The sequence below is a fragment of the Bubalus kerabau genome, chromosome 6, assembly GCF_029407905.1.
Source record: "Bubalus kerabau isolate K-KA32 ecotype Philippines breed swamp buffalo chromosome 6, PCC_UOA_SB_1v2, whole genome shotgun sequence".
In the NCBI taxonomy this organism is placed as follows: domain Eukaryota; kingdom Metazoa; phylum Chordata; class Mammalia; order Artiodactyla; family Bovidae; genus Bubalus; species Bubalus kerabau.
This window is the reverse complement of record NC_073629.1, coordinates 89,933,067-89,959,339: the sequence shown is the minus strand read 5'-3', so window position 1 is coordinate 89,959,339 and position 26,273 is coordinate 89,933,067. Positions and strand designations below refer to the sequence as shown.

The following is a 26,273-nucleotide window of genomic DNA, read 5'->3' as shown; positions in this document are numbered from 1 at the left end:
AAAGTGAAGTTGCTCAGTTGTGTCTGACTCTTTGCGACCCCATGGACACCAGGCTCCTCTGTCCATGAGATCTTCTAGGCAAGAGTACTGGAGTGGGTTGCCATTTCCTTCTCCAGGGAATTTTCCTGACCCAGGGATCAAACCCAGGTCTCCCGCATTGTAGACAGACACTTTACCATCAGAGTCACCAGGGATGTGAGAGTTGGACCATAAGGAAGGCTGAATGTTGAAGAATTGATGGTTTCAAATTGTGGTATTGGAGAAGACTCTTGTGAGTCCCTTGGACAGCAAGGAGATCAAACCAGTCAATCCTAAAGGAAATCAACCTTGAATATTCATTGGAAGGACTGATGCTGAAGCTCCAATACTTTGGCTACCTGATGCGAAGAGTAGACTCACTGGGAAAGACCCTGATGCTGGGAAAGATTGAGGGCAGGAGGAGAAGAGGGTGACAGAGGATGAGATGGTTAGATGGTGTCACTGACTCAATGGACATGAGTTGGGGCAAACTCTGGGATATAGTGAAGGACAGGGAAGCCTGATGCACTGCGGTCCATGGTGTTGCAAAGAGTAAGACACAACATAATGACTGAACAGCAATAACAGTGGTTACCAGAGGGAAAACGAGGGGAGGAAGGGGCAGGATTGGAAGAGCATTAAGGTATACAAACTGCTACCTATGACATAAATAAGATACAGGATGTAAGGATATAATGTATAGCACAGGGACTATGACCAGTATTTTATAATAACTTTAAGTGGAGTATAATCTATAAAAATATTGAATCTTCTGTGTTGTACACTTGAAACTAATGTTGTGAATCAACTATACTTCAATTAAAAACATATTGAGAATCCATAGAAGTGTTTTAAGTAAAACACATTCCATCATCAGTCTTGGATTGTGAGGAGATCAGGAAGTTTCATACCAAAGTTGCTTCCTTGTCACAAAAGACCCATTACCAGCACCTTCATGATTCTAAATGCATCTATTCATGCATACCTTGAACCACTTCTGTTCGTTTATCATCACTTCACCCAAATGGCATTAATACAAGTATATAAATATAAGATACCTTATTACTAATGTGCCACAGAAATTCAGCAATTCCTACTGACAGTTTCAAATATCTTCTTATACTTACCATTATATGAGATAAATAAGTTAGAGAAATCTGACTTTGCTATGGGGAGAAAAGATACAAAGACCATTGACCTATTGTGTTGTACTTTTTTTTTTTTGGCCATGCCAGTATTTGTGATCTTAGTTCCCTGACCAGGAATCAAACCCACGCCCCTTGCATTGAAAGCATGGAGTCTTATCCACTTGACCACCAGAGAAGCACATGTATTTTACAGTCTCAGCATGTTCATCTCGCTGCCGGGCTCAAATGCTTACCTCTTACTCCCAGAGCACTCAACATCGTCATAGTTCTCTGAAATGGAATTTGGCTTAATGGCTCCTTGGCCTTGGGTTTCTTTAGTCATCTCCAAGGCCTTCACATAACCACCTGCAAGGAAAACAGAGAACCCCCTGAGAATATTTCATCAACCACTCTCCTAAATGCATTCACGTACATCAAGAATAGAAAAAGGCAGATTAAATACACTAACACTGGATTATAACTTGGGTTTGGATGATCCTGTGGCAAACCACGTCTCCTTACTGAGCCTCAGTCATGGTTCTCTCAAGCTGGGTTAATGATGGTAACCCCTCCTTTTAGACGACTGTGGCAAAGATTAATACATCTTTATGAAAGGTGCTAATTACCCAGTAAGCCAATGACCCCTCCTTCTTCTTGGAGGGTTCTTCCTCTAATCCCCAACCACAAATGTTGAAGTCTGCCAAGGTACAGCCCCTGGGGTTTCTCTTCCTACATTTAGATGCCTTTATCCAGTTTTTTCCGAGAAAGCAATGGTACCCCACTCCATTACTCTTGCCTGGAAAATCCCATGGACAGAGGAGCCTGGTGGGCTGCAGTCCATGGAGTCGCGAAGAGTCAGACGCGACTGAGTGACTTCACATTCACTTTTCACTTTCACGCATTGGAGAAGGAAATGGCAACCCACTCCAGTGTTCTTGCCTGGAGAATCCCAGGGATGGGGGAACCTGGTGGGCTGCCGTCTATGAGGTCACACAGAGTTGGACATGACTGAAGCAACTTAGCAGCAGCATCCAGTTTTGTAGCATTTTTTTTCCTTAAAGTAAAATTTCTTAGGTTGATTGAGTACACACCAACGTTTATTATTCATTAATGATAGCATTAGTGAGATAGTATGCCAGGTTGAAAAATGTCTAGGGATTGTTTGCACAAGTAGCTAGCCTGTTAACTGCAGAATTTGGTTTATTTCACAGGGCTGTAAACTTGTCATAGCCATAAAACTTCCACCTTTTTATCAGTTGGCATAGGTTAATATTTAGAGCACTGGTGATTCAGAACCATTTTCAGATATGAATTATTAATCAGAAATAAGTAGTAATATATCTGATAAGTAGCAACAGGCACATTGACTTTTGTCTATTAATTAAAAGCACCAGACAACACGATTTTATCTTCTGAAAAGAAGTCAATTAGCACATCAGCCCCAAACCATCTCAATGAATGTCAGCTCCCAGAGGCACAAAGTCCCTGCTTTTCCTTACAGAGTTATCAGTAAGTTTCTTTAGCACAAATATTTTTTAAAAACTAAGAATACCATTTATGTTTTTAACTTTTTATTTTATAAGCAAAGATGCTCTTATTTCAGGAATTTTTTTTTTCTTTCTTAATCTTTCCTTTTGGCTGAAGCAAAATTTTATGGCTTCATTTTAAAAACATAAAGAAGAAAGTGAAGTCGCTCAGTCGTGTCCAACTCTTTGCAACCCCATGGACTATACCTACCAGGCTCCTCGGTCCATGGCATTTTCTAGGCAAGAGTACTGGAGTGGGTTGCCATTTCCTTCTCCAGGGGATCTTCCCGACCCAGGGATCGAACCCGGGTTTCCCGCATTGCAAGCAGACGCTTTACCGTCTGAGCCACCAGGGAAGCCTTAAAAAGACATAGACAACTTAAAAACATACACAACTCCCAAATTTACATCTCTAACCTAGACATCTTTCTCATGAGTTCTAGATACTTCGTCAGCCTTCACACTGCTTCCATTTGGTTGTCTCAACATATTACATGCCAAACCAAACTTTACTTTCTGCAGATGTGCTCTTCCTGAAGTTGGCCTCATCTCAATGATGAGTGGCAACCCACCTTTCTAGTTCCTGAGGTCCACAACCTTGAAGACCTTCTTGATTCCTGTATTATACCCCACCTCCAATCACAGCCATCTGTCAGCTTGACTCTCACATTTATATCCTGAATCCAAAATTACAAATCTCAACTCAACCATGGTACCCTCCTCCAAGCTACCATTGTCTTTCACTTAAATTATTGCAACAAACTCGTAACAGGTCCCAGGTTCTTCCTCTAAGTTCTTCTTTCAAGACAGCAGCCAAGATAATTCTTTAAAATACAAGTCAGATCATTTCTGTTCTTGTGCTCAAAACCTTTCACTGTTTTGTTTTTTTTTTTTAATATTACTTAGAATAAATGCCAATGTTCTTCCGATAGTCTACAAAAACCCCTGGTCCTTTGTTATATCTCTGACCTCATCTCCTACCACAGTCTCCTTCATCACTGCTCCAGCCACACCAGCCTCCTTGCTATTCTACCAGCACATTTAATAGGCTCTTGCCCAGGACAGCTGCATTCCTTCCCCACTCTCCCTAGAACATACTGGATAGATATGGCTCTGTTCTTCATCTGCTTTGTGTCTTTGAGGTCATCTGTCAGCCCTTTAAAACTACAACGTCCACTTCCTCTACCTACTTCCTTAATTCTTTTTTGCATTATTATTTTTTCTATATTTATTAAAATTCCACATAGTGAATATTTTATTGTTTATATGTTTATCATCTGTCTCCTCTCATCAGAATGCAACCTCCATAATTTTTGTCTGGTTTGTTTACTGCTATACCCCCAACACCTAGAAAAATTCTGGGGACATAAAAGGCCCTTAAATATTTTTAATATTGAATGATTTGAAAGCATATGTCCTCTAATTTTGGAGAAGGAAATGGCAACCCACTCCAGTGTTCTTGCCTGGAGAATCCCAGGGACGGGGGAGCCTGATGGGCTGCCGTCATGGGGTCCGCACAGAGTCGGACATGACTGAAGCGACTTAGCAGCAGCAGCAGTCCTCTAATTAGAGAGTTTTATGCTTATAGTGTTTACTGATATTTTGAAATATATATTTAGTGTTTTATTATATACATTTTATTTGTTCTGTTTTCCCTCATTTTCCTTGTGTTTGACTGACTGAGGTTTCTTCTCTTTTTCTTCATTCTGTTTTTTTGTTTGTTTGGAAAATACACACTCTATGTCTGTCTTTTGACAATTACGTTAGTAAAATTACAGTATGAAAGACAGGAAAGGGCACAAATCATGAGTAGAGCTCAATAAATTTTCCCAAAGTGAATATGAGGATCAGATGGTAACATATTTTTTTTTCCTTTACCCAGCACCAGGAGCAAATGAGCAAATTTCCTTCTGCTCCCTGATGTTTGTCTTTAATGTTCTTCTTCTTTTTTTTTTTTTTTAATGGAAGGAAGAGGTTCTTTTTATTCTGTTCATTTTTTTCGAAAGAGACCTATTCATATAGAAGAAATTAGAAAAACAACTGTATATTTTTTTTTCCTCATAACTTTCCTCTCTGTTTTCATGTCCACTTTCCTTGACTAAGAATTTTGTGCTCCTCATCACAAGTATTGCAGAGAACTATTCAGGGGGTTTAGCACAAGTTTATTACAGACTCGCTGTGTGCTTTAGCAGTATGTACAGATTACTCAGAAGAATTTTCTTCAGACTGTTGCAACATAGTGTAATCCCTAGATCTGCAGTGACTCTTCAAGGACAACACATCATTGCTTGAAAATGTCTTCAGCCCTGTGTTCAGGCCTCTCCTTTAACTCTTATTTACTTCAGCTTGTTTCCCTCCCCTTCCGCCCTTCCATTTTTTTCTATAGTCCAAATTAGTCTATCCATTTTTCATCTAAAGACGTGGCTTTTGATTTAGTACTGCCTCTGTGCTTTCTCATGTGTGATTTATCTTATTAGAAATGTCTTTATTTGTCCTATTTCTTAATTTTTAAAAAAAAATTTTATTGTTTAAGAGCACTTGAGGTCTACTCTTATAAATTTATAAGTACACAATATAGTGTTGTTAACAACAGGCATAGTGCTATCCATTCTGTGTGGACATAATTCTTTGAGGTCCCAACTTTATACAGGAGTCTCCTATTGTATGGGCTTCCCTGGTGGCTCAGTGTTAAAGAATCCACCTGCCAATGCAGGAGACACAGGTTTGATCCCTGGGTCAGGAAGATCCCCTGAAGGAGGAAAAGGCAACCCACTCCAGTATTCTTGCCTGGAGAACCCCATGGACAGAGGAGCCTGCCGAGCTGCACTCCATGGGGTCACAAAAGAGTCGGATATGACTGGGTATGCACACATGCACGCTCCTATTATACACTCACTTTGGTCAGGCCCTGGGATATAGCTCCTGTCCTCTGCACACCATGCATTCAAAACAGGAGAACAAAGGATTCAGAGCTCAGTGAAAGGCCTCAGGGAAAGAGCAGCTTTGGTGCTCACTCATTTCTCAGGGTTCCTGGTTCCTGCAGGCATGTGGATACTTCCATTTAAGTCAATTCTGTGATGCTTTAATGAATTGTCCCCCCACCCCCAATTTTCTTCTTCACTTTAGTTGTTTTAGTCCGAAGAATCATTAAGATTGTCAAATCTACTGTACTCTCTCACTGAAGTCTGATTTATTATTTCATTCTTTCCTTTAACAAAGTTTTGTTGGTTGCAGGTTGCAGATACAGAGAAAAATGTCAAACGGTCTCTGACCCCAAGGTGTTCACAGTGAACCACGGGAAACAAACGTGTACACCATGAGTTATAAAGTAAAGCATGCTGTAATTGCTTTAGAAAAGCAAGTGAGCAAAGAGAACTGACAGTTATTTAGCAATGAACCAGATACTTTATATGCACTGACAAAGAGCCCTGGGAAATAAATAGTACTGTCCCCATGTGTACATAAAACTAAGTGAACTTCCCAGGGTTGTAGGATTAATACATAGTGGTTTGGTGTCCCAGAAATGTTTGAATATGAAACGAGTTGCTAGTCCAGGTTCGATGCACGATACTGGATGCTTGGGGCTGGTGCACTGGGACGACCCAGAGGGATGGTATGGGGAGGGAGGAGGGAGGAGGGTTCAGGATGGGGAACACATGTATACCTGTGGTGGATTCATTTTGATATTTGGCAAAACTAATACAATTATGTAAAGTTTAAAAATAAAATAAAATAAAAAAATAAAAAGAACCAAATACATCACTTTTCTGACAAAGGCTGTTTCCGGTAGCATGTACAGATGTGAGAGTTGGATCTCATAAAGAAGGCTGAATGCGGAAGAATTGATGCTTTTGAATTATGCTGGAGAAGACTCTTGAGAGTCCCTTGGAAAGCAAGAAGATCAAACCAGTCCATCCTAAAGGAAATCAACCCTAAATATTCATTGGAAGGACTGATGCTGAAGCTCCAATACTTTGGCCACCTTGCAAAGAGACGATTCACAGGAAAAGACCCTGATGCTGGAAAAGATTGAGGGCAGGAGGAGAAGGGGATGACAGAGGATGAGATGGTTGGATGGCATCACTGACTCAATGGATGTGAGTTTGAGCAAACTCTGGGAGATAGTGAAGGACAGGGAAGGCTGGCATGCTGCAGTCCATGGGGTCGCAGAGTCAGACACAACTTAGTGACTGAAGAACGAAAACCTAATATGGGAAACTGGTCATTCCATTGCTGTTTTGGTGTCCTGGAAACAGAGAGGAGTGAACAATTATGGTCCCTGGAGAGTGGGAAAGTGGAGTATAGGTCCTCAGAAGAACTGACTTCGGAGATAGATCCTGAAAGATAGCTAAGACATCAGCAGGTAGAGGGTGGGCAGAAAGGCATTTCAGACACAGGAAAGAGTTCAGGCAAAGTGATAGGGCACTTAAGCACATGACACAGTCAGTTAACTTAGAATAAACAGTGTGTAGGGAAGGAAGTGCATGGCAGGGATGCAGTCAACTAGCCTAGAGGCAGATTTTATAGGGCCTGAGTCAATCTTATGATTGTAATATATTCTTATAACTTTGATTATAACACGTTATAACATGTCAGTGGTTTGCCATGGCTTATTGGACTTGAGTAGACATCTGTTTTGTCTATCCAGTGTCTACTTTTTTCCCTATGATAACAGCTCTTAACTTGGGAAATCCTTCAATCTGAAATGATACTGTTTTGGTAAACTAATTCTGCCTCCAGCTACGGATATGAATTTATGACATAGGCCTGGGTCAGTCAGAGCATCCTATCCCACATTCATGATGCTTGGATCGAGACTGGCATGTGACACAATCAAGCCAGTAAGACTCAAATCTGGACCTTTTCTTAAAGCTGTTGAGAGGATAAACATTTCCAGCTTTCTGTTGGGGTTCCCAAGAGGATAGATAGTGTGTAAATCTGTCACTGCCAGGTGCCAACTTGTCTCCACAGGCGTAGAGTTTGCTTGAAGATGGAGCCAAGAGGGAGGGGGACAAAGCCAGGAGAAAAAAAAGTAATGCTAAGTCCCTGGGATACTGTTTGTGTCCCTGAGTCCAGCCATGTCCAGACCTTCTCTAGGTGAGCCTCCTTCTGCTCTTTTGCTTAATGCAATATGATTTTATTACAGTTACTTGCAATCAAGAGTTTTGACTCACATGAAGATAAAAATTCAACCTGAATAAAGTCAAATAATCGTATCATACTATGTCATCAATGTGTCAATGTCTTGAGTCTACAAAAAACGACATGTTCTGGGAGATATAAGAAGAAATGAGTAAACATTCAATTGTGTACCTATTATGCAACATACTGTCAGATTTGGTCTGTGCCAAACCCCAGTGAAATCTATATTATGATCCCTTTTTATAAATGAAGAAATTGAGGAATATGAAGGATTATGTTACACAGCTAAAAGTATAAGAGCCTTGATTTGAACTCGGGCCTTCTACCTCTAAATCTAGGACAGCTGCCTCACTCAGGCAAGTGATTTGATGTATAATAGATGCTAGGTGAATATTTATAAAATCAATTAAAATCTTGGTCACACACAGCTTTAAAATAATTCAGTAATGGTAAAAAGAACCAGGAAAAAATGAAACTCACAGTAGTTAATGGGGTGCCTGGCCGGCTGGAAGTCCTCAGGACAAGCCTCCACCTGGATGATGTCCATCGCAGCATCCTGCTTTCTGGCCGGCATGATTCTCCCACCTGTGTGGTCTTCTGCCATCTGGGTTTTCCCCGGTATCTCTTCATAGATATCCACCTAAACCCATGCAACAAGGACAGTCCTGCACTGTTTTGACTTAACTATTGGTTTTTCGCCTACTAATGCTATTCTGTATTCATTCATTCCTCCCAGCTAGCCATTGTTTGTTGTTTTATTTAACACAGTCTCATTTCTCTAAGTTTCACAAGGGCACATACAATGTCTTTTGCTCCCCTCTGAATAGCCATCGGGTGTCTGGCTTGGAGGCAGGCCCACAGGATGCAATCAGGCTTATAATGGCAGGCTGACCATGGAATAGGCTCTTGATATATCTTATCTTATCTTGATCTTCATGACATCTCATTCAAAAAATACCATGATTTTTCTTGATAAAGAATTTAGAAAGGTTAAATAACTGGCCTCTGGTCTCACAGCTAGTCATCTGCCCAGGCAGGACTGGATCCCAGAGCCCTTTGCTTTTGGCTGCCAGGGATACACTGGAAAAGGGCACATGCCTGCTTCTGCTCTTTCATGGTCAGTATCTTCAATCATATCAGATTTCTCTGGTGGCTCAGTGGTCAAGAATCTACCTGCAGTGCAGAAGCTGCAGGAGATGTGGGTTCAATCCCTGAGTCAGAAAGATTCCCTAGAGGAGGGCATGGCAACCCACTATAGTATTCTTGCCTGGAGGATCCCATGGACAGAAGAGCCTGACGAGCTACAGTCCATCGGGTTGCACAGAGTCAATTCAACTGACTGACTGAGCACGCACACACCCTTAATCATGCTCCTCTGCTGCCTTTCTCATCATGAAATGCTCCTGATGAACCCCTCCCTGATCTCTGGTCCCACCACCCATCTTAACACATCATGTCACTCCCCTGTCTCTGGTCCCTATCTTTCATTATTAATGACTTCTCTGAATTATGCTTTTTTATATTCTGTAAACACTCAACCTATTCCAGTGAGGCCTCTGGGCCTACACCTCAGTTCAGGCCCATACCACCACCAAGATGTCTGAATTACCCGAGCCCTGCACGTGAGACTGGAGCAATTTCAGGTAATGTGATAGGCCCATCTCAAACAGGCATCCCAGATGTTTTGAACCCTGGTAACAGCCCCGGTGGTATCTGTTATTTAAGCCTCTGACTGTTTTGAAGGAGATGGTGTCCATTGGATGTGGATATACACGTATACAGTGTTTCCTATCAACAATCAGTGTTATCTGATCAGTTAATTAACAACAATATACTTCATTTACATGGTAGCTTACAGCTTACAAAGCACCTTCATCTACATTATTTCATTATCAAAAATAAGACAATTTGGATGGGACTGGGGATGGTAATCAGATAGGGGTTATATATACTCATTTTACACATGAGATGCCTAAGCTCAGAGATTAGGTCCCTCTTAAGCAGAGCCTCAGAGCACAGAACTTCAGGAGGCCTTCCCATCAGGTCCCACAAGAGCAGGGTGGGCACCTGAGTTGTCTCTTTGAATTTGCCCTCCGGGTGTCTTGCTGAACTCATACTAACCTCAGCCCAGTTTATGAGACCTGCTTCACAGCTAATAAGAAATCAGAGGCTAGAGTTCAGTGTTCTTGTCCCATCAATTTCTTTTATAAGACACCCAACACCCACTCCATCTTCTGTCTTTCTGGAGAGTTGCATGGTTCAGCTTCTAAAAAGTCACTCCATGAACTGAACCTATTATATGGATGGCCTGGACTGTTTGATCTGGAACCCTAGAATTACAGATACCTTGAAAAGATGGTCTAAATGTAGATCTTCTGTGTTTTGAAGTTTCAATTGGTATGGTTCTTTTTCCTTCATTTGTTTATCTTCATCTTCGTTTTGGGGTCTGAAATGTGAAGCGATACCAGGGAAAAAGTGAAGATGAGAGAGTTTTGATGGTAGTGTACCCCTCAATCCTAAATGAAGTGAATGAGGGAAATGAATTTAAACAGAGCTGAACCCTCCTCTTCCCTTTCCCCCTTCTCCTTCCCTTTCTCCTCCTTTTCTTCTTCTTTAAAGATGAGAGGACCAGGATCAAGTCAACTATAGAAAATTTCCCTGCATTTCTGGCTGTTCCAATCAATGCCAGAGTGAATTCTTGCTTAAAATCTAACTTCCCATTGGCTGATGGATAAAATATCAGCCCCACTGTGATTTGGCCCCCACCCTTCTTTCCAACTCCATCCTCTCTGCTTCTTGTCTCCATGTTTTACTAATCTACACTCTAATTACCCAAACTTTCCATCCTATTTTAAGCAACTCTTCCTTCATATTTGCTAGTTGCTTTTTCAGTCCTGCCTTCCACATCTTACACTGCAGAGAAACAGAGCACCCTTTCCAGTCTGTCTAAATCAGCTCCCCTCTGATAAGTATTGCCTGACTCTCTTTTATCCCTCTATTTTATATTAAAATTACAGATCTGCTTCTGGATCTTCCATTTTTCCTTGACACTAAAAATCAGAGCTCTGTTAATTCATGTGTGTACCCCCAGCACTAACGCTTTGTAACCCGCAGTAGCAAAGTCTTCCAGCTAGTATTCCCTCATAAAAGGCATGACTACCACACACCTGTGTACTGACAATAGCTGCAGTGGAGGAGTAGAGGGGGGGAGTCAAGGTGAAGAGTACAGTCAACAAGCTGAGGACCGGCGACAGAACACTGAGCAGCATCAGCATCCATATGTGAACGTCTGTTTCTGGCAACATAGTGAAGTAGAGAGTTCTACAACCACGTTTACATGGAAGGCAGAGACAGAGAGCCGTCAAAGAAAAGCAGAAGTGGTCATGCAGGAAGGAGAAACACCAGGAGAGAGAAATATTCTGTGACAATGGGAAGAATTTTAGAGAGTCTCATTCATCCAATGACTGGTGACTCTTCTCCACCATTAAGGCCACTAGGTCTAGAACAGGGGCTGTGGAGGGAGGGCTGGGATGAGCCCCTATTCTGCCTCTAAGATCCTAAGATGAACCTTTCTAAAAGTCAAATGTTTCCATCTGTAAATGAAAAGTCGTAATGCTAGTCTCCACAGTTGCCATGAAAGTGAAATGTGATAAAAACGTTGAAAGCCTAACACTGCTTACAGCATGTAATTGGCTCTCATAACTGTCAGTGTCCTTTTCTTCATCACAGCATCTGCTGAGTTAGAATTACCCAAGGCTTCTCTTCCCATTGCTGACATTTTTCCTAAGGCATTTACCTGCCTTGCTGATGTACATGTGCTTTGTAATCCATCTTTCTATCCTCCGGGTTTCGTCCAGTAGTTTCTACATGGCTGGATCTCCATAAATAACTGTCAAATTACACTTAATGTGTGACTCCTAGGAATGCTAGGGGTATATTATTTCTGCTTTAAAACTCTTTCGTGGCTTCCGCTGACTTATAGAATAAGGTTTAAAACTGTGCCGTCCAAGAGGCCACTGTTCACATGTGACTTTTTGAACATCTGAAATGTGTACGGTCCAAACTCAAGCTGTTTGTGTAAAACACATCTGGATCTTTAAGACTTGGTGTGAAGAAAAGGATCTAAAATATTTCAGTAGAAACTTTAATACTAATTGAAATGATAATGTTTGGGATATATTAGGATCATTTCTTTCTTTCTTTCTTTCTTTCTTTCTTTCTTTCTTTCTTTCTTTTTTTGCATTTTAGAAGATAGCTACTAGAGGCATTTTAAGTGACATATGTGATTTGCATTGTATTTCCACCAGACAGGATTGGTCTGAATGATTAATTAGGGAATGCAGGTCCTCCTGGATCTTGCTCTGTATATGGCCTCATTCCTGCTGCTCCACACTGCACTTTATGCTCAAGCATCATCCAGCTCTTCGTGGACACCTGTACTGGCCTCACTTTGCAATACTGCATCTTTGCCCCCCACCTTGTCCTCTGCCTGGAACATGCATCCTGCCATTTTCACCCGGCCAGTTCCTACATGTTTTCATGATTCAGCTCAGCTGTCACTCTTGCAGAAAGCATGCCTACCACCTCACTTCTGTGTTTTCATAACTTTTAACAGTGATTATCTGATATTGTAAATTCCTACTTCCATGGTCATTTTCCCCTCCAAGTTGACCCCCTCACCCCCACCACTCTGGTCTTCATTCTTAAGCTGAACTAAGTATAGGGAATACATTCTATTCATTTCTGTACCTGAGAATCTAGCAGTGTCTGAACAGAGAAAAAGCTCAATAAATGTTGAACAAGTAGCTAATCATCTGACATGTGCTTACTCTGTGCCCAGCACTGTGTTAGGTGCCAAAGGGTAATCACAGGACTCATGAATTCAAGGTCAGGCAGGAGCTCAAGGATAGAGATGAAGAAGGGTTTTCCTCCATGATCCAGCTTCTGTGTTTTTAGCCTCAGCCAGGAAATGCTGAGGCTAACATGCTCCTCCAGAGCTCACAGGCCATGTTTATTTTAATGCATTATAAATAACTTCCATGGGTAGGTGGTGAGAGAGACAGGCAGACTCTGAAGGATCAGGCAAAAGCACTGCTATATGCCAAGCCCAGGTCTGGATCAAGAACGAGAAAAATGGGCCCTGCCTACAAGGAGCTCAGAGAAGGGGAGAGTGAGGATGAACTCGCATCTTAGGAAACAAAGGACGGACATGATGTGAGTGCAAAAGCGTGCGTGTCTTACAGCAGCACCACGGGGAAGGCACGGGGAGGACAATGAGGAAGGCTTCTTACAGGAGGGGTCATTTGATGGTTAGTAGAAGTCTGCCAGATCATTAAGTTGGGCTAAATGAAGTAAATGAGCAAACGCCAAAAGACCTGAAACAGCATGGTGCATTTTGGAAATTGTCAATTCTTTGGGACCCACGTGATTGTCATATGCCTGTTTGACTGTATTTCTCTCACTGGGGAACCCCCAAGCATAGTGGCTAGCTCTCTGTCACTGCCCCAGCCCCTGAAAGTGAAAGTTGCTCAGTTGTGTCTGACTCATTGTGATGCCATGGACTATACAGTCCATGGAATTCTCCAGGCCAGAATACTGGAGTGGGTAGCTGTTCCCTTCTCCAGGGGGTCTTCCCAACCCAGGGATTGAACCCAGGTCTCCCACATTGCAGGCGGATTCTTTACTAGCTGAGTTACCAGGGAACACCCAGCCCTTGTGGTTAGCAGATGGCCAGCATGTTGGGGACTCAGCAAGCCTCTGCTGAGTGAGTACAGAATGAGCTAGAATGAGGTGAACCCAAAAGGCCAGGCAGGACCTTTGAGCACCTTCTCTGTACCAGACACCTTGCAGGGTACTAGGGGTGCCGAACCAGGTCAGGCACTAGAGACAACTGGCCCATTAAGGAAAAACAGTTCTGTCATCAGAGGGTCAGTGGCTAATTAATGCTTTTCCTTTTGAAGATAAAACTCACATAAGTTCTTGATGGTAAAAACTCTTCCAAGCCTGAAAGTAAAGAGGAAAATGGTCATTTTCATAAATCTATCCACGTCAAACCCCAACCAGGCCTCTGTTGTTTGGTTACAGATCATTAGAGACATGACCAAAGGGTGAGGCAAGTGAGGTCTCAGTACAGAGCAAAGCAGATGCTGACAACAGAATGCTTCATGGACTGTTGCCAGTGGAGCTGAAGATCAATAAAAAACCCCCCAAAAAACAGGCATTTCTAAAGTCATGGTGCATGCCAGAGGTAATGTATAATTTGACTTAGAAAATTAAGTTGTTCTCTGCATGCCTATCCAGGAATGCCTCTGTTGAATAAAGAACTTTTAAACCCCATGAGCAAATAGGAATTGTGATATTTGAGCAATGTTCCAGTGAGCAAAATTGGTACAGGCAAGTATGCAAGCCATGTTGGGCATTCTTCCTTTCCTGATCACACACTACCTGATCAAAAATCAGCTCTTGTATGATCTAGACTTGGCACCATTAAACTTAGGCCCCAGTGACCACAACCTAGTCCCTCATTTAGTCACTTGTCACATATCACTCACAATCTGGAATCTAGCCAAGAACCCGAAGAGAACAGAAAATAAGCATCCAAAACGCTGCCGCAGAGTCCATGCCCAGGAGCTCATATCCCTTCCTTTGAGGAGAGCCTCACGGTTTGCATTCTGGGACAACTGGCTCTCATTTTCCACACAATTCTAACAGATTGGATGGGAACACTTGTTAGGAATGGGAACAAGTTAGAATGGGAACTTGTTAGGATGGGAATAAGTTAGATTGACCTTGCTTTATATCTCTGCTACATTATTTACAGTTATTTAACTTCTCTGAGCCTTGAGTTCTCATCTGTAAAAAGCAGTGATGCCAGCTTACAGGGTGACTATGAGGATTATATGATGCCATGTACACACAGGTGAAAAAATGAAAGTGTTAGTCACTCAGTCATGTCCAACTTCTTTGTGACCTCATGGACTGTAGCTCGCCAGGCCCCTCTGTCCATGAGATTCTCCAAACAAGAATACTTGAGTGGGTAGCCATTCCCTTCTCCAGGGGATCTTCCCCACCCAGGGATCAAACACGGGTCCTCCCACATTGCAGGCATATTCTTTGCATCTGAGCCACCATATACACAGGTACCTGCCCTCAGACAGGGACCTGGTGTGTACTGGACCACATGGAAACTCACAGCTGGACACAAAGAGGTTGACCGGAGAAGGAAATAACAATTGGTAGAAATAATAAAACAACTACAGCATATAGACAATGGCAGTTTGGTGTGAAGGCAACTCATTCTGAACACCTACAAGGGCCTAAGAGCATATCAAGAAAAACATGAACAGTGCCCATTCAGCCCTTATGTTTCAGAGAACTCCAAGTCATCAAGAAATGGAGAAATCAGGTTCCAGCCACCGAGCTCAAAAACATGAGATGAACATAATACATGTCTGAAGGTTGAAAGAAAAATACTTTCATGCTTTTAAAATTTTGAATGGGATAAAATTGTAGTCATTTGGAAAGCTCCATTGTGCAGAAAAGTTTGTCATTTGCTGATACTGCCAGGTAAGTGAAGGATCTTTCTACTTTCATTAATAGGAATAATAATCATTTCTAGTTTTCTGTCTCTAAAGTGTATCACAAATAAACAATCCTTTTTAGTAATCATAAGAAAAACAAAGCAGAAAGATGAAGGACCTCGAGTAAAGGCACCCAGTGAGGAAGGAGTAGTACCTTAACTTACCCAGTTAGAACAGTAAGTACCTACTGTGTGCTGAGTGCTGGACTAGGTGCTCACCTGCTTCATCCAGCTTAGTTCACTCAGCAATTCAGTGGAACTGTTGGTCTCATTACTTATTGAGCATCTATTACTGCCCAAGGCTTATGCTTCCTGCCATTCCAGAGAACACACCATTTTACAGAAGACACAGCTGAAGCTCAGAGAGGTAAAGTGCCTGGATAGATTCCAGCACTTACTATTAAACTGTTTGCCTGAATTTACCTCTTTTCATTCTCACAGTGACTTCTGATGGGGGTGTTCCTATGGCCACATGTGAAGAAATGGAGGTTCCAGGTCACATAGCCAGAAACCAGAATCAATGCCCATGATTCTGCTTGGGCCCTAATCAAGTTGCTAGCACTATGCCCACCAGAAGTCCAAAAAATATGCTTTCAAGGGTCTGGTCATTCTCATGGAAGCACATGATATACAAATTTGGCATGTGACGAGGAACTCTTCTCTCCTGAAGGGACAGTTGTTAGAGGCCAGTTGGTACTGACCACCTTACATCAGGTGCCAGGAATACGTTATCACCGCCTTCTCCCATCCTAACACGGTTTCTGTCTCCGATCAATCTGGGCTCAGACTTCAGAATCTTAGCAGGTGAAGTCTAAAAATGCCTCTGAAATTGCAGGGAAACACAAAACAAAGAGCTTTCCTCCCTCATGAAAGAAACTACCTCAGAATCAGCTCTGCACACTTGCTTTAGCTATGAAGCTGATAAGAAGAAAAGATACTGTACCTTTCGGAGTTCTTCAATTCTGACTTCGTAAGTTGCTAAAATAAACATGAGACAATTATTTCAAGGCAATTTCTCATAGCATCCATTTGTTATACAGTACCCTAGATTAAAGTAATTATGGATGGTGGCAAAGTTCAGTTTTCTCAACCCTCAGAACAATCAATGTATGGGAAACTTATCTACAAGGTTTAGGAAATTCTCACGACATTGATCCTGGTATCTTTCCTTTGGGGATTTCTAGGATGGAAAGTACAGTCAATGAAAACATTTGAAACAGTTGTCAGTTTTCTTTTTGTTAAGCAGATTCATACTTCATTATGAAGAGAAAGTACTGCAACTGAGTGGTAGCAATCAGAAGGCAGACTTGAAAGGAAAGGGAAAGGAAATAAGGCCACAAAAGCCCAGGTCCCACTTCATCAAATCCAACTCCACAGTGTGCCTAAAAGTGGCTCCATAAGCATTTTGTTTCCATGGTACAGCTGGCTGTCAACTAAGGCTCAAATACCTTTCAATTTTTCCAAAAGTTTTGTGGATTTTATTTAATGACATGATGCCAAACTTAATCATTAATTAATATAAGTAGTAGCAAGAACTGGGGTTCAGAGCTCAGTCCTGCCCCTTCCTACCTGTGGAATTACAGACAAATTACTTCCCTTTTTTGAACCTCAGATTGCTTATCAGTGAAATGGGGCCAACTGGTATCTGCCTTCCAGAGTTCATGGGAAGATTCAAGTAGATGATGTAAGAAATGTCTGGTGCTCTAGTAGAGCACCAGACATTGTATGCTAAGTCGCTTCAGTCGTGTCCAACTCTGTGCGACCCCACAGACGGCAGCCCACCAAGCTCCGCCATCTCTGGGATCCTCCAGGCAAGAACACTGGAGTGGGTTGCCATTTCCTTCTCCAATACATGAAAGTGAAAAGTGAAAGTGAAGTTGCTCAGTTGTCTGACTCCTAGCGACCCCATGGACTGCAGCCTACCAGGCTCCTCTGTCCATGGGATTTGCCAGGCAAGAGTACTGGAGTGGGGTGCCATTGCCTTCTCCGAGACATTGTATAGAAAATGATATTTTTAAAATAAAATTGCTAATTTAATTTTTCTTTGCTTAAAAGTTTTCTATAAACATTTCACCTACTGATAGTGAATACACGTACATAATAAATAAGACTTTCCCTGTTCTTTTTCTCTTTCTTGCTGCTGGAGTCCTAAAGGTTTAGTTTATAGAACTGATCAAACAACACACATTTCAGCCACTTTTACTCTACATATACAATTCACTCATAAATTATTTAAATGAAATCAGTTTCTTTTTAGGGACTATCTGCATACGATTGTTGACACAAGGACCTAAAATTCTGTGTGGCAGATTAATAACCTGTACTTGAAGTGAAGTGAAGTCGCTCAGTCGTGTCCAACTCTGTGCAACCCCATGGACTAGCCTACCAGGCTCCTCCCTCCATGGGATTCTCCAGGCAAGAGTACTTTGGTAATTATACACTTGTTTTCACCAATTTTTGAATCAACACATTTTATTCTATTACTTGCTTTAAAAATATTTACCAATATCTGCTTATGATGCAGTTGGCCTCATCCTTTTCAAGTATGGATTTATTTTCCACCTTTAAAAAAGGATAATCTCCTTTTCTCTCCCTCCTTCAATTTATTCACCCTTCTGTGTTTTTGAAAGAATTAACAAATCATGATATCTTTGCTTCTACCTGTCACCTGATGGGGAGGGAGATATTATTCTTAGAAATGAGAAAACCAAGGCCCAGAGAGAACTTACTTGCTAAGGCTAATAAGCAAAGAAAATACACACACAATTAATAATGCATTCATAACTTGATACTGTCTTTTTTTTTTAATTTAAACAAAGTGGATGTTCTCTCAACAGTAAGTGTTGCCATCAAAACTTGCTCCCAAGGTAGGAATATAAAGTACAAACGATCCATACCTCAGGGGGTCAGGAAAGGACTAGGAATTATAATAGGAGGATATAACCCAAAGCATCAGAGCCCTCACTTAGCTTCCACGGGGAATTGTCTAACTCTTTCCACTGAATAGCTCTGTCCCAGCTGGGAGAAAAATGACAAATGTCAGAAGATGGTCTTCAGCAACCCTTCACCTGTACTCCAGTATGGGACACGAGTACCACATCATGGTCATGTCTTCCAGACCCTCAGCTCTTTGTCCAGAGTAACTAACTGGGAAACTCCCCGTGTGAGTTTCTAACTCCCTGTGTCACTTTGGAAAAGTCCCTTTCCCATGTTTTACACCAGGAGGTGAGACAATGATTACTAATATTAGAACAATAATAATAAAAAAAATAGCTGACAGTTTTTTTCTTTTTTCTTCACGATAATCATTGCTATATCTGATATACTGATGAGGAACAGACACTCAGAAAAGTAAAGTAACTTTCCCAGGGTTGCTCAGTTAGGAAACGGCTTTCAACCTGTCTCCTAGCCATGGAATCATTCATTCATTTAAACACAATATTACAGGAGCATAAATGAAACGTCTCTGGTTGAAGTTATCCCCACGGGTTTCTAGGACCCCCTTAGGGCAGCCCTTGGCTCTAGGAAGCACAGTCTGAAAGGCACTGTCTAGATGAGCTCTGAGGACAATTCCACAGAGCTTTCAGAAGAGCCTATATCCTGCTTCCCTATCACCCAGTTGGTATGAAAGGGTGAAGTTTCAGAAAGTCACCTGTGCTGAGCTAGGCACCCTGAGGGGTGACCTTCTGTTTTTCTTGGCGTTGTTCAAGAGACAGACTCACCCAAAGGTGATGGCAAAAGCCTTCTCCTCCTTTCCTTTCTTTCCTTCTCCCTCTCTTCTTCCTAGAAGGGCAGTATTTAAAGATTCCTCACCCTTGGTGAGCAGAGGAAGGAAGAAATCCATTCTGAGCTAATTTTTTCTCCAGGTTTACTGATTCTTCTGTTACCTCCATTCTGCTATTGAGCTTTTTTTTTTCTTTACTGTATTTTTTAGTTCTAAAATTTCCATTTGTGTTTTCTTTACATCTCCCATTTCTCTACAGAGATATCCCCTATTTTTGGATAAGACTTTTTTCTCAATTTGCTTCAATCATATTTATAATTCTCACTGAAGCATGCTTATAATAGCTGCTTTAAAGTCTTTGTCAGACACTTCTAACACCTCAGTCATCCCAATGTTGGCATCTGTCAATCATCTCTTTTTGTTTAAGTTGAGACTTTGCTGGTTGTTGGTATGAGTGACTTTTGATTGAACCGTGGCCTTTTAGAGTGTTATGTTGTGAGACCCTGGAAACTATTTAAGCCTTCTGTTTCAGCTAGCATGGCAGCAGAAGTGCAGAGGACTGCCTCTTTCCTGCCGGTGGGGGTGGAAGTGTAGGTTCCCCATTTCTTGGTCTTGTTGATATCCAAGTAAGGCAAGGGCTCCTCATCACTTCTGAGCAGGAGTGGGTGCTCTGGCCCCCTGCTAAGCTTCTGCTGGTAACACTCTGGCTGGGAGGGGTGGGAGTGCTTGTTATCACTCCCAACATAGCCTCTACTGATACCACAGGGAGAGGGTGCCTTCTTGCTGAGTGTGTGTGAAAGTCTTGACTCTCCACAAGGTCTGCTCTGGTGCTGTCCCAACAGGGAGGGACCTTGTTATTGCTGGGTGGAGGGCTGGAGTCCGCGTCCCCACGTGGTCTTCACTGACCTTCACTGTAGGTGGAGTTTGTTACCCTGGCAGGGACGAAAGTCCCAGCTCCCTACTTCACCTTCTTGACCAGCAGAAGGGGTGCATCATCACAGCCTGATAAGGGTGGATGTCCAGGCTCCCCACTCAGCATTGGCTGGTGGCGGTGGGGCCAGTTTGTTATTTTCTGTGACATTTAGCTGGGATAAAGTAGTTGTTGTCTAGAGGGCTTTCTGTTTTTCTAGGCTTCCCTTTTACTGGTCCTTTGGCTAGAAAGAGCAGGCTTCTGTTGGAGCTGCTTTGTCTGTGCCCTGTGGTGTTTCTGGGTTGCCAGCTTCTTCAGCTCCAAGGCTGGGATATACGAAGCAAGAAGAAAATCCAGGGAACTCACCACTTATCCTTCCTTGGGTCTAGAGGTTCCTAGCTGGTCTACCTTCTTTCTACCTTTTCACAGTGCTCTAGTTTTCTTATGTTTGTATATAAAAATATACAATATAAATATATGTATATATTTGTTTTAAATATATAATGTCCAGGGGTTTTAGTTGTACTTAGCAGGAGCACTAGGGAAAAGTATATGTGCTCCATCCTCTCAGAGAAGAGTCACTTGACTTTACATGCATTACCTTCTCAAACACAGAACAGTTACACAAAGAAGATATTATATCCATTTAGTAGATAAAGAAACTGAGATTTGTACATCTTTCAAACGGTAAGTGTAAAGAGGATGAAACCCATGGGGAAAAGTCAAATGAACATGGACAAGTGGGAGTAAAATAGCCTATTTCCTTCCCTTTTTTTTTTGCCTGTAGGGTAACTATCCCTTGCCTCTTTAGAGAGGGGCAGGGAAAGGAGTATGGGCTAAAACAGCATCCTTTCCATCCCAGACTAGGGTTCTCTGGCTCCCACAGAGACTCTCCTGGCAGGCTTCTATCCTATCCCCAACAGGATGCCATCCTGGCTGGGGAAGCCCTCGCCATTCGTGCCCTTCTCCCTCTCTCCTCACTTCCAATTGTCCTTTGCACAGTGACCTCCCAGTTGCATCAGTGGCTTGTTTTCTGAGCCCTTTCTCTTTTCAGTCATAAACACTTACCTCCTCAGCAGCACTGAGGGACACAAAGGATTCCTCAGTGAAAGACTAAGGAGAAGCCTGGGTTAGTGGTTCCTTCATTGGGTACCCCAAATGATATCCCCAACAGACCCACCTTAAACATCTGTGGCCTGGAGAGAACACATGCAGGCCTCTGGTCCAGCTTCCTTCCTTCCAATCCTCAGCTTCACCCTACACATGAAGGACCTTGCCTATGTCACCCTTATCCTCTCCTGCCCCACCACAAACAGATCTCTCTGCAGCTCCATCTGTCCTGAGATGGAAGGACCCAGGGAAGAGACCCAAGCAGCATCTTAGAGACCCACCTGCAGGAGGGCATTCTGGGGGTCTCCTGAAGTCCAGAGGGAAGCTGCAGGGGAGCATCCCCTTGGCCCTGTGAGCACTTAGCTTTGTAGGAAAACATGCAGCTGGGATGCAGTCCAAATGGGGTTCACAACCTTTCTATTCAAAGTGCAGTCTGCGGACCATCAGGGCACCTTTAGAAATGCAGAATCTCTGGCCCAACCCAGAGCAACTGACCCAGAATCTATGTTACAACAAGATGCCCAGAAAATTCATGTGAACATTAGAGTTTAAGAAGCCTTGCTTTTAAGGCAGGGGCCCAGGCACCCCAACTACGAGGCAGTCCTGCCTTCTGGGTTGATGCAGACAGTAGTTCCACTTCTTAAGCTAGTATTTTACAAGCCAGTTTGGACAATCTAGAGCTTACCCAGTCTAGGAGAAAGTTTTTCCAGTAGTTCTTTGGCCCCTTATTTCCTGGGGGAGAATGGAAATTTCAGTGGGTTCTAACTCTTACCCATGAACTTCCTAAGCACGTGTTCCCAAGCAAATGACTTCCTCTCCCAGAACCCTGGGCTTCCTGTCTGTACAATAAAGAGGTTGAACCAGGGGATCTCTAACTCTCCTTTCAGGGAAGTCAAACACTCTTGAATGAGAAGCAGCGTAAAACTGGGAAAAGCATGGATCTTAGAGAAGGTCTGGGCTGTTGCACAGTATAGCCCTTCCACATATTACTTGTGTGACCTTATGCAACTCAGTCTCTCTAATTTTCAGTTTTCTGTCTCTAAAAGTGGGTGAATACAATGGCTATATCAACAGGCATGTGCACAGAGGACCTTTAACAGGACTGTGGCCCACAGCACAGCTCAGTAAATACTAGTGTTTATTCTGGCACTAATATTTATGCCTTTTGTAGAGAACTGGTTGATTCTATTGATACAAGCAGAACAAAGACACAGAAACCTGAGGAAATGCTATGAGTTTCTGATTCTTCACCATCTTGCCTGAGACAGTCTCTTTTTTCATGGAAAGGTCTGAACTTTGTCGGTAATACCAGAGGCAGGAAGACCCAGCTCCGAACCAGTTGTCAGATCCATTTAATGAATCCTCTGCTCCTATTCAGGCTACACACAGGGACCTCATTCCCCTAGTCTGTTATCTCCCTTTTCCACAGGGAGTTACCAGGGGACTTCAAGACAGACATCAAGAGAAGAGAGATGAAGTTTCCATTGGAGAAGAAGGAAGAAAAATGAATCACCATAACTTGATCCCCCCCCCCCCCATATATCTACAAAAGGCAAAGTGTCTAAGCAGATTGGTGAAGGAAAGAAGCAAGTAATGAGGAGGCAGCCCTAGGAGCTGGGAGATAGCACTGGTGCAGAGCGGGGTTTATTTATATATTTAAGAGGCTAGAAGAGGGGAAAAGAGAGAAATGTGACAGAAAAGCAGCATGGCGGTTGACTTCTAAACTTAGAGTTAGCTGGGGGAAATACCATTTTCGACATATTTTCATTCCATACAGGATTACAATATTAATTGGCTTAGCACACTTACAATCAGCAGATTTTTTTGCAGTGCACAGGTTAATGGAGTTGCTGGAGTGTCTCAGATAGGAAATGGTTGTCTCATAATTATGTGGTTCTTCAAATTCAGCACTGAGAAGTGTGGAGGAAAAAAAGGTTACTTAAAGCAAAATATTTTTAAAACACATTTTCAAACTCTGGGTATTTTTTTCCTCATTAGAGAAGTAACACGAGTAAGTCTGGCCAACATGGTGACCTATGGGCAATATGGATGGCACACCACTCCCACTTTAAATACAGAAGATTCCTGGATGAAATATGACAATGTAAAGAATTATATCAAGAACCCATCATTTACCTAGAAATCAGTAAGGCAAAAACCCCCAGGTGCCAGACAGAGAGGAAATTCGCAATTAAAGTATCAGTGAGAATTCAGCCAAGGGACTCCATGGGAAATTGGGATCAAATAAAAAAGATTCCAGTGACTGGTGGCTGGGGATTTAAATTCAGTTCTAAGCCGCAGGCCTCAACTGAATGGGAAGCTGGAATAAGGTCCAGGGTCACAAAACGCCATCCCATCTGTAAAACTAATTGTAATAACCATGCACTCTCCCAAGGAGCAAACAGGAAAGCCTCCTATCTGAGGAGGGCAGTTGTAGCTCCAAGAGTCACCCAGGAGAAGGAAGAAACTCTACAGCCCAGCACCAAGGGGACGGGGTTCTAAATGCATACTATCTGTGTGTTCCTGAGACACGAAGCCAACCTGCTGTTAGAAGCGAAATCCCCACCACCGCCACCACCACCGGCTCCCCTGTAAAGGAAACCTGAAGTCATGGTTTCCCAAGGGAAGAATCCCCACTCAAAACAGGCTTATAATGGAAAACCGCTAATCACACAAGAAGATGAGCCACTATAGGTAGTCAAAAGATCGAATGAAGAGCCTGTTGTTCAGAGTGAAGTAAGCCAGAAACAGAAAAACAAATATCATATATTGACGCATATATATGGAAACTAGAAAAATAGTATTGATGAAAATATTTGCAAGGAAGGAATGGAGATGCAGACATAAAGATCAGATTTGTGGACACAGCAGCAGGAGACAGTAGAACGGATTGAGAAAGTAGTACTGACATATATACACTACCACGTGTAAAACAGGTAGCTAGTGAGAAAGTGAAAGTGAAAGTCACTCACTCATGCCCGACTCTTTGCAACTCCACGAACTATACAGTCCATGGAATTCTCCAGGCCAGAAGACTGGAGTGGGTGGCCTTTCCCTTCTCCAGGGGGTCTTCCCAACCCAGGGACCAAACCCAGGTCCCCCACATTGCAGGCAGATTCTTTACCAGCTGAACCACAAGAGAAGCCCAAGTATACTGGAGTGGGCAGCCTATCCCTTCTCCAGCAGATCTTTTCCGATTAATTTGCCAAATTTCCATAAATTTGGCAAATTCCAACCCAGGAATCAAAACAGGGTCTCCTGCATCGCAGGTGGATTCTTTACCAACTGGGCTATCAGAGGCAATAGCTAGTGGAAAGCTGCTATATGATACAGGGAGCCCAGCCAGGCACTCCGTGGTGATCAAGAGCAGTGGAAAGGGAAGAGGGAGGAAAGTTCACAAGGGAGGGGATATATATATAAATAGTTATGGCTGATTCACATTGTTTTACAGCAAGAACCAACACAACACTGTAAAGCAATTACCTTCCAATTAAAAAATAAATTTAAAAAAGAATAAAGTAGAATTAAAATGCTAAATAATAATTATTGAAGATTGTGAAACAGGGCTATGGGAATTATTCTCAGGTACCATTCAGGAGCAGGACAGAGATTTTGATTATCATTAGACTTAGTTAACTGTGGATGTCAAACTTTGTCACCACAAAAATAATAGAAATAGAATATTTAACTTCTTAAGTGGTAGAAGTTCAGTTCAGTTGCTCAGTCATGTCTGACTCTTTGCAACCTCATGGAATGCAGCATGCCAGGCCTCCCTTTCCATCACCAACTCCTGGAGTTTACTCAAATTCATATCCATTGAGTCAGTGATGCCATCCAACCATCTCATCCTCTGTTGTCCCCTTCTTCTTCTGCCTTTGATCTTTCCCAGCATCAGAGTCTTTTCAAATGAGTCAGCTCTTCGCATCAGGTGGCCAAAGTACTGGAGTTTCAGCTTCAACATCAGTCCTTCCAATAAATATTCAGGACTGATTTCCTTTAGGATGGACTGGTTGGATACCCTTGCAGTCTAGAGGACCCTCAAGAGTCTTCTCCAACATCACAGTTCAGAAGCATCAATTTTTCAGTGCTCAGCTTTCTTTATAGTCCAACTCTCACATCCATACATGACTTCTGGAAAAACCATAGCCTTGACTAAACAGACCTTTGTTGGAAAAGTACTATCTCTGCTTTTTAATATGCTGTCTAGGTCGGTCATAACTTTCCTGCCAAAGAGTAAAAGTCTTTTAATTTCATGGCTGCAATCAACCATCTTCAGTGATTTAGGAGCCCCAAAATAATAAAGTCTGTCACTGTTTCCATTGTTTTCCCAACTATTTGCCATGAAGTGATGGGACCAGATGCCATCATCTTAGTTTTCTGAATGTTGAGCTTTAAGCCAACTTTTTCATTCTCCTCTTTCACTTTCATCAAGAGGCTCTTTAGTCCTTCTTCACTCTCTGCCATGAGGGTGGTGTCATCTGCATATCTGAGGTTACTGATATTGCTCCCAGCAATCTTGCTTGGGCTTCATCCAGCCTAGCATTTCTTAGGATGTACTCTGCATATAAGTTAAATAAGCAGGGTGACAATATACAGCCTTGACGTACTCCTTTTCCTATTTGGAACCAGTCTGTTGTTCCATGTCCAGTTCTAACTGTTGCTTCCTGACCTGCATACAGGTTTCTCAAGAGGCAGGTCAGGTGCTCTGGGATTCCCATCTCTTGAAGAATTTCCCAAAGTTTGCAGTAATCCACATAGTCAAAGGCTTTGACATAGTCAATAAAGCAGAAATTATGTTTTTTTGGAACTCTCTTGCTTTTTGATGATCCAGCAGATGTTGGCAATTTGATCTCTGGTTCCTCTGCCTTTTCTAAAACCAGCTTGAACATCTGGAAGTTCACGGTTCACGTATTGCTGAAGCCTGGCTTGGAGAATTTTGAGCATTACTTTACTAGTGTGTGAGATGAGTGCAATTGTGTGGTAGTTTGAGCATTCTTTGGCATTGCCTTTCTTTGGGATTGGAATGAAAACTGACCTTTTCCAATCCTGTGGCCACTGCTGAGTTTTCCAAATGTGCTGGCATATTGAGTGCAGCACTTTCACAGCATCATCTTTGAGGATTTGAAATAGCTCAACT

General features: G+C 42.4%; 1 protein-coding gene across 11 annotated transcripts in view; it reads right to left on the bottom strand.

The window, feature by feature from the left end:
- Positions 1-26,273, bottom strand: part of FYB2 (FYN binding protein 2) — a 132,941-nt gene that overhangs the window by 35,698 nt on the left and 70,970 nt on the right. For 10 of the 11 annotated variants that reach the window (XM_055585767.1, XM_055585765.1, XM_055585769.1 and 7 more), the window contains exons 5-10: positions 22,946-23,046; positions 16,336-16,370; positions 13,785-13,816; positions 10,160-10,259; positions 8,294-8,453; positions 1,400-1,511 (exon numbers count right to left, since the gene is read on the bottom strand). In XM_055585767.1, coding sequence (XP_055441742.1) covers positions 1,400-1,511; positions 8,294-8,453; positions 10,160-10,259; positions 13,785-13,816; positions 16,336-16,370; positions 22,946-23,046 — 540 coding nt within the window. The remainder of the gene's footprint in view (positions 1-1,399; positions 1,512-8,293; positions 8,454-10,159; positions 10,260-13,784; positions 13,817-16,335; positions 16,371-22,945; positions 23,047-26,273) is intronic. The other variant, XM_055585770.1, reaches the window with a different exon arrangement.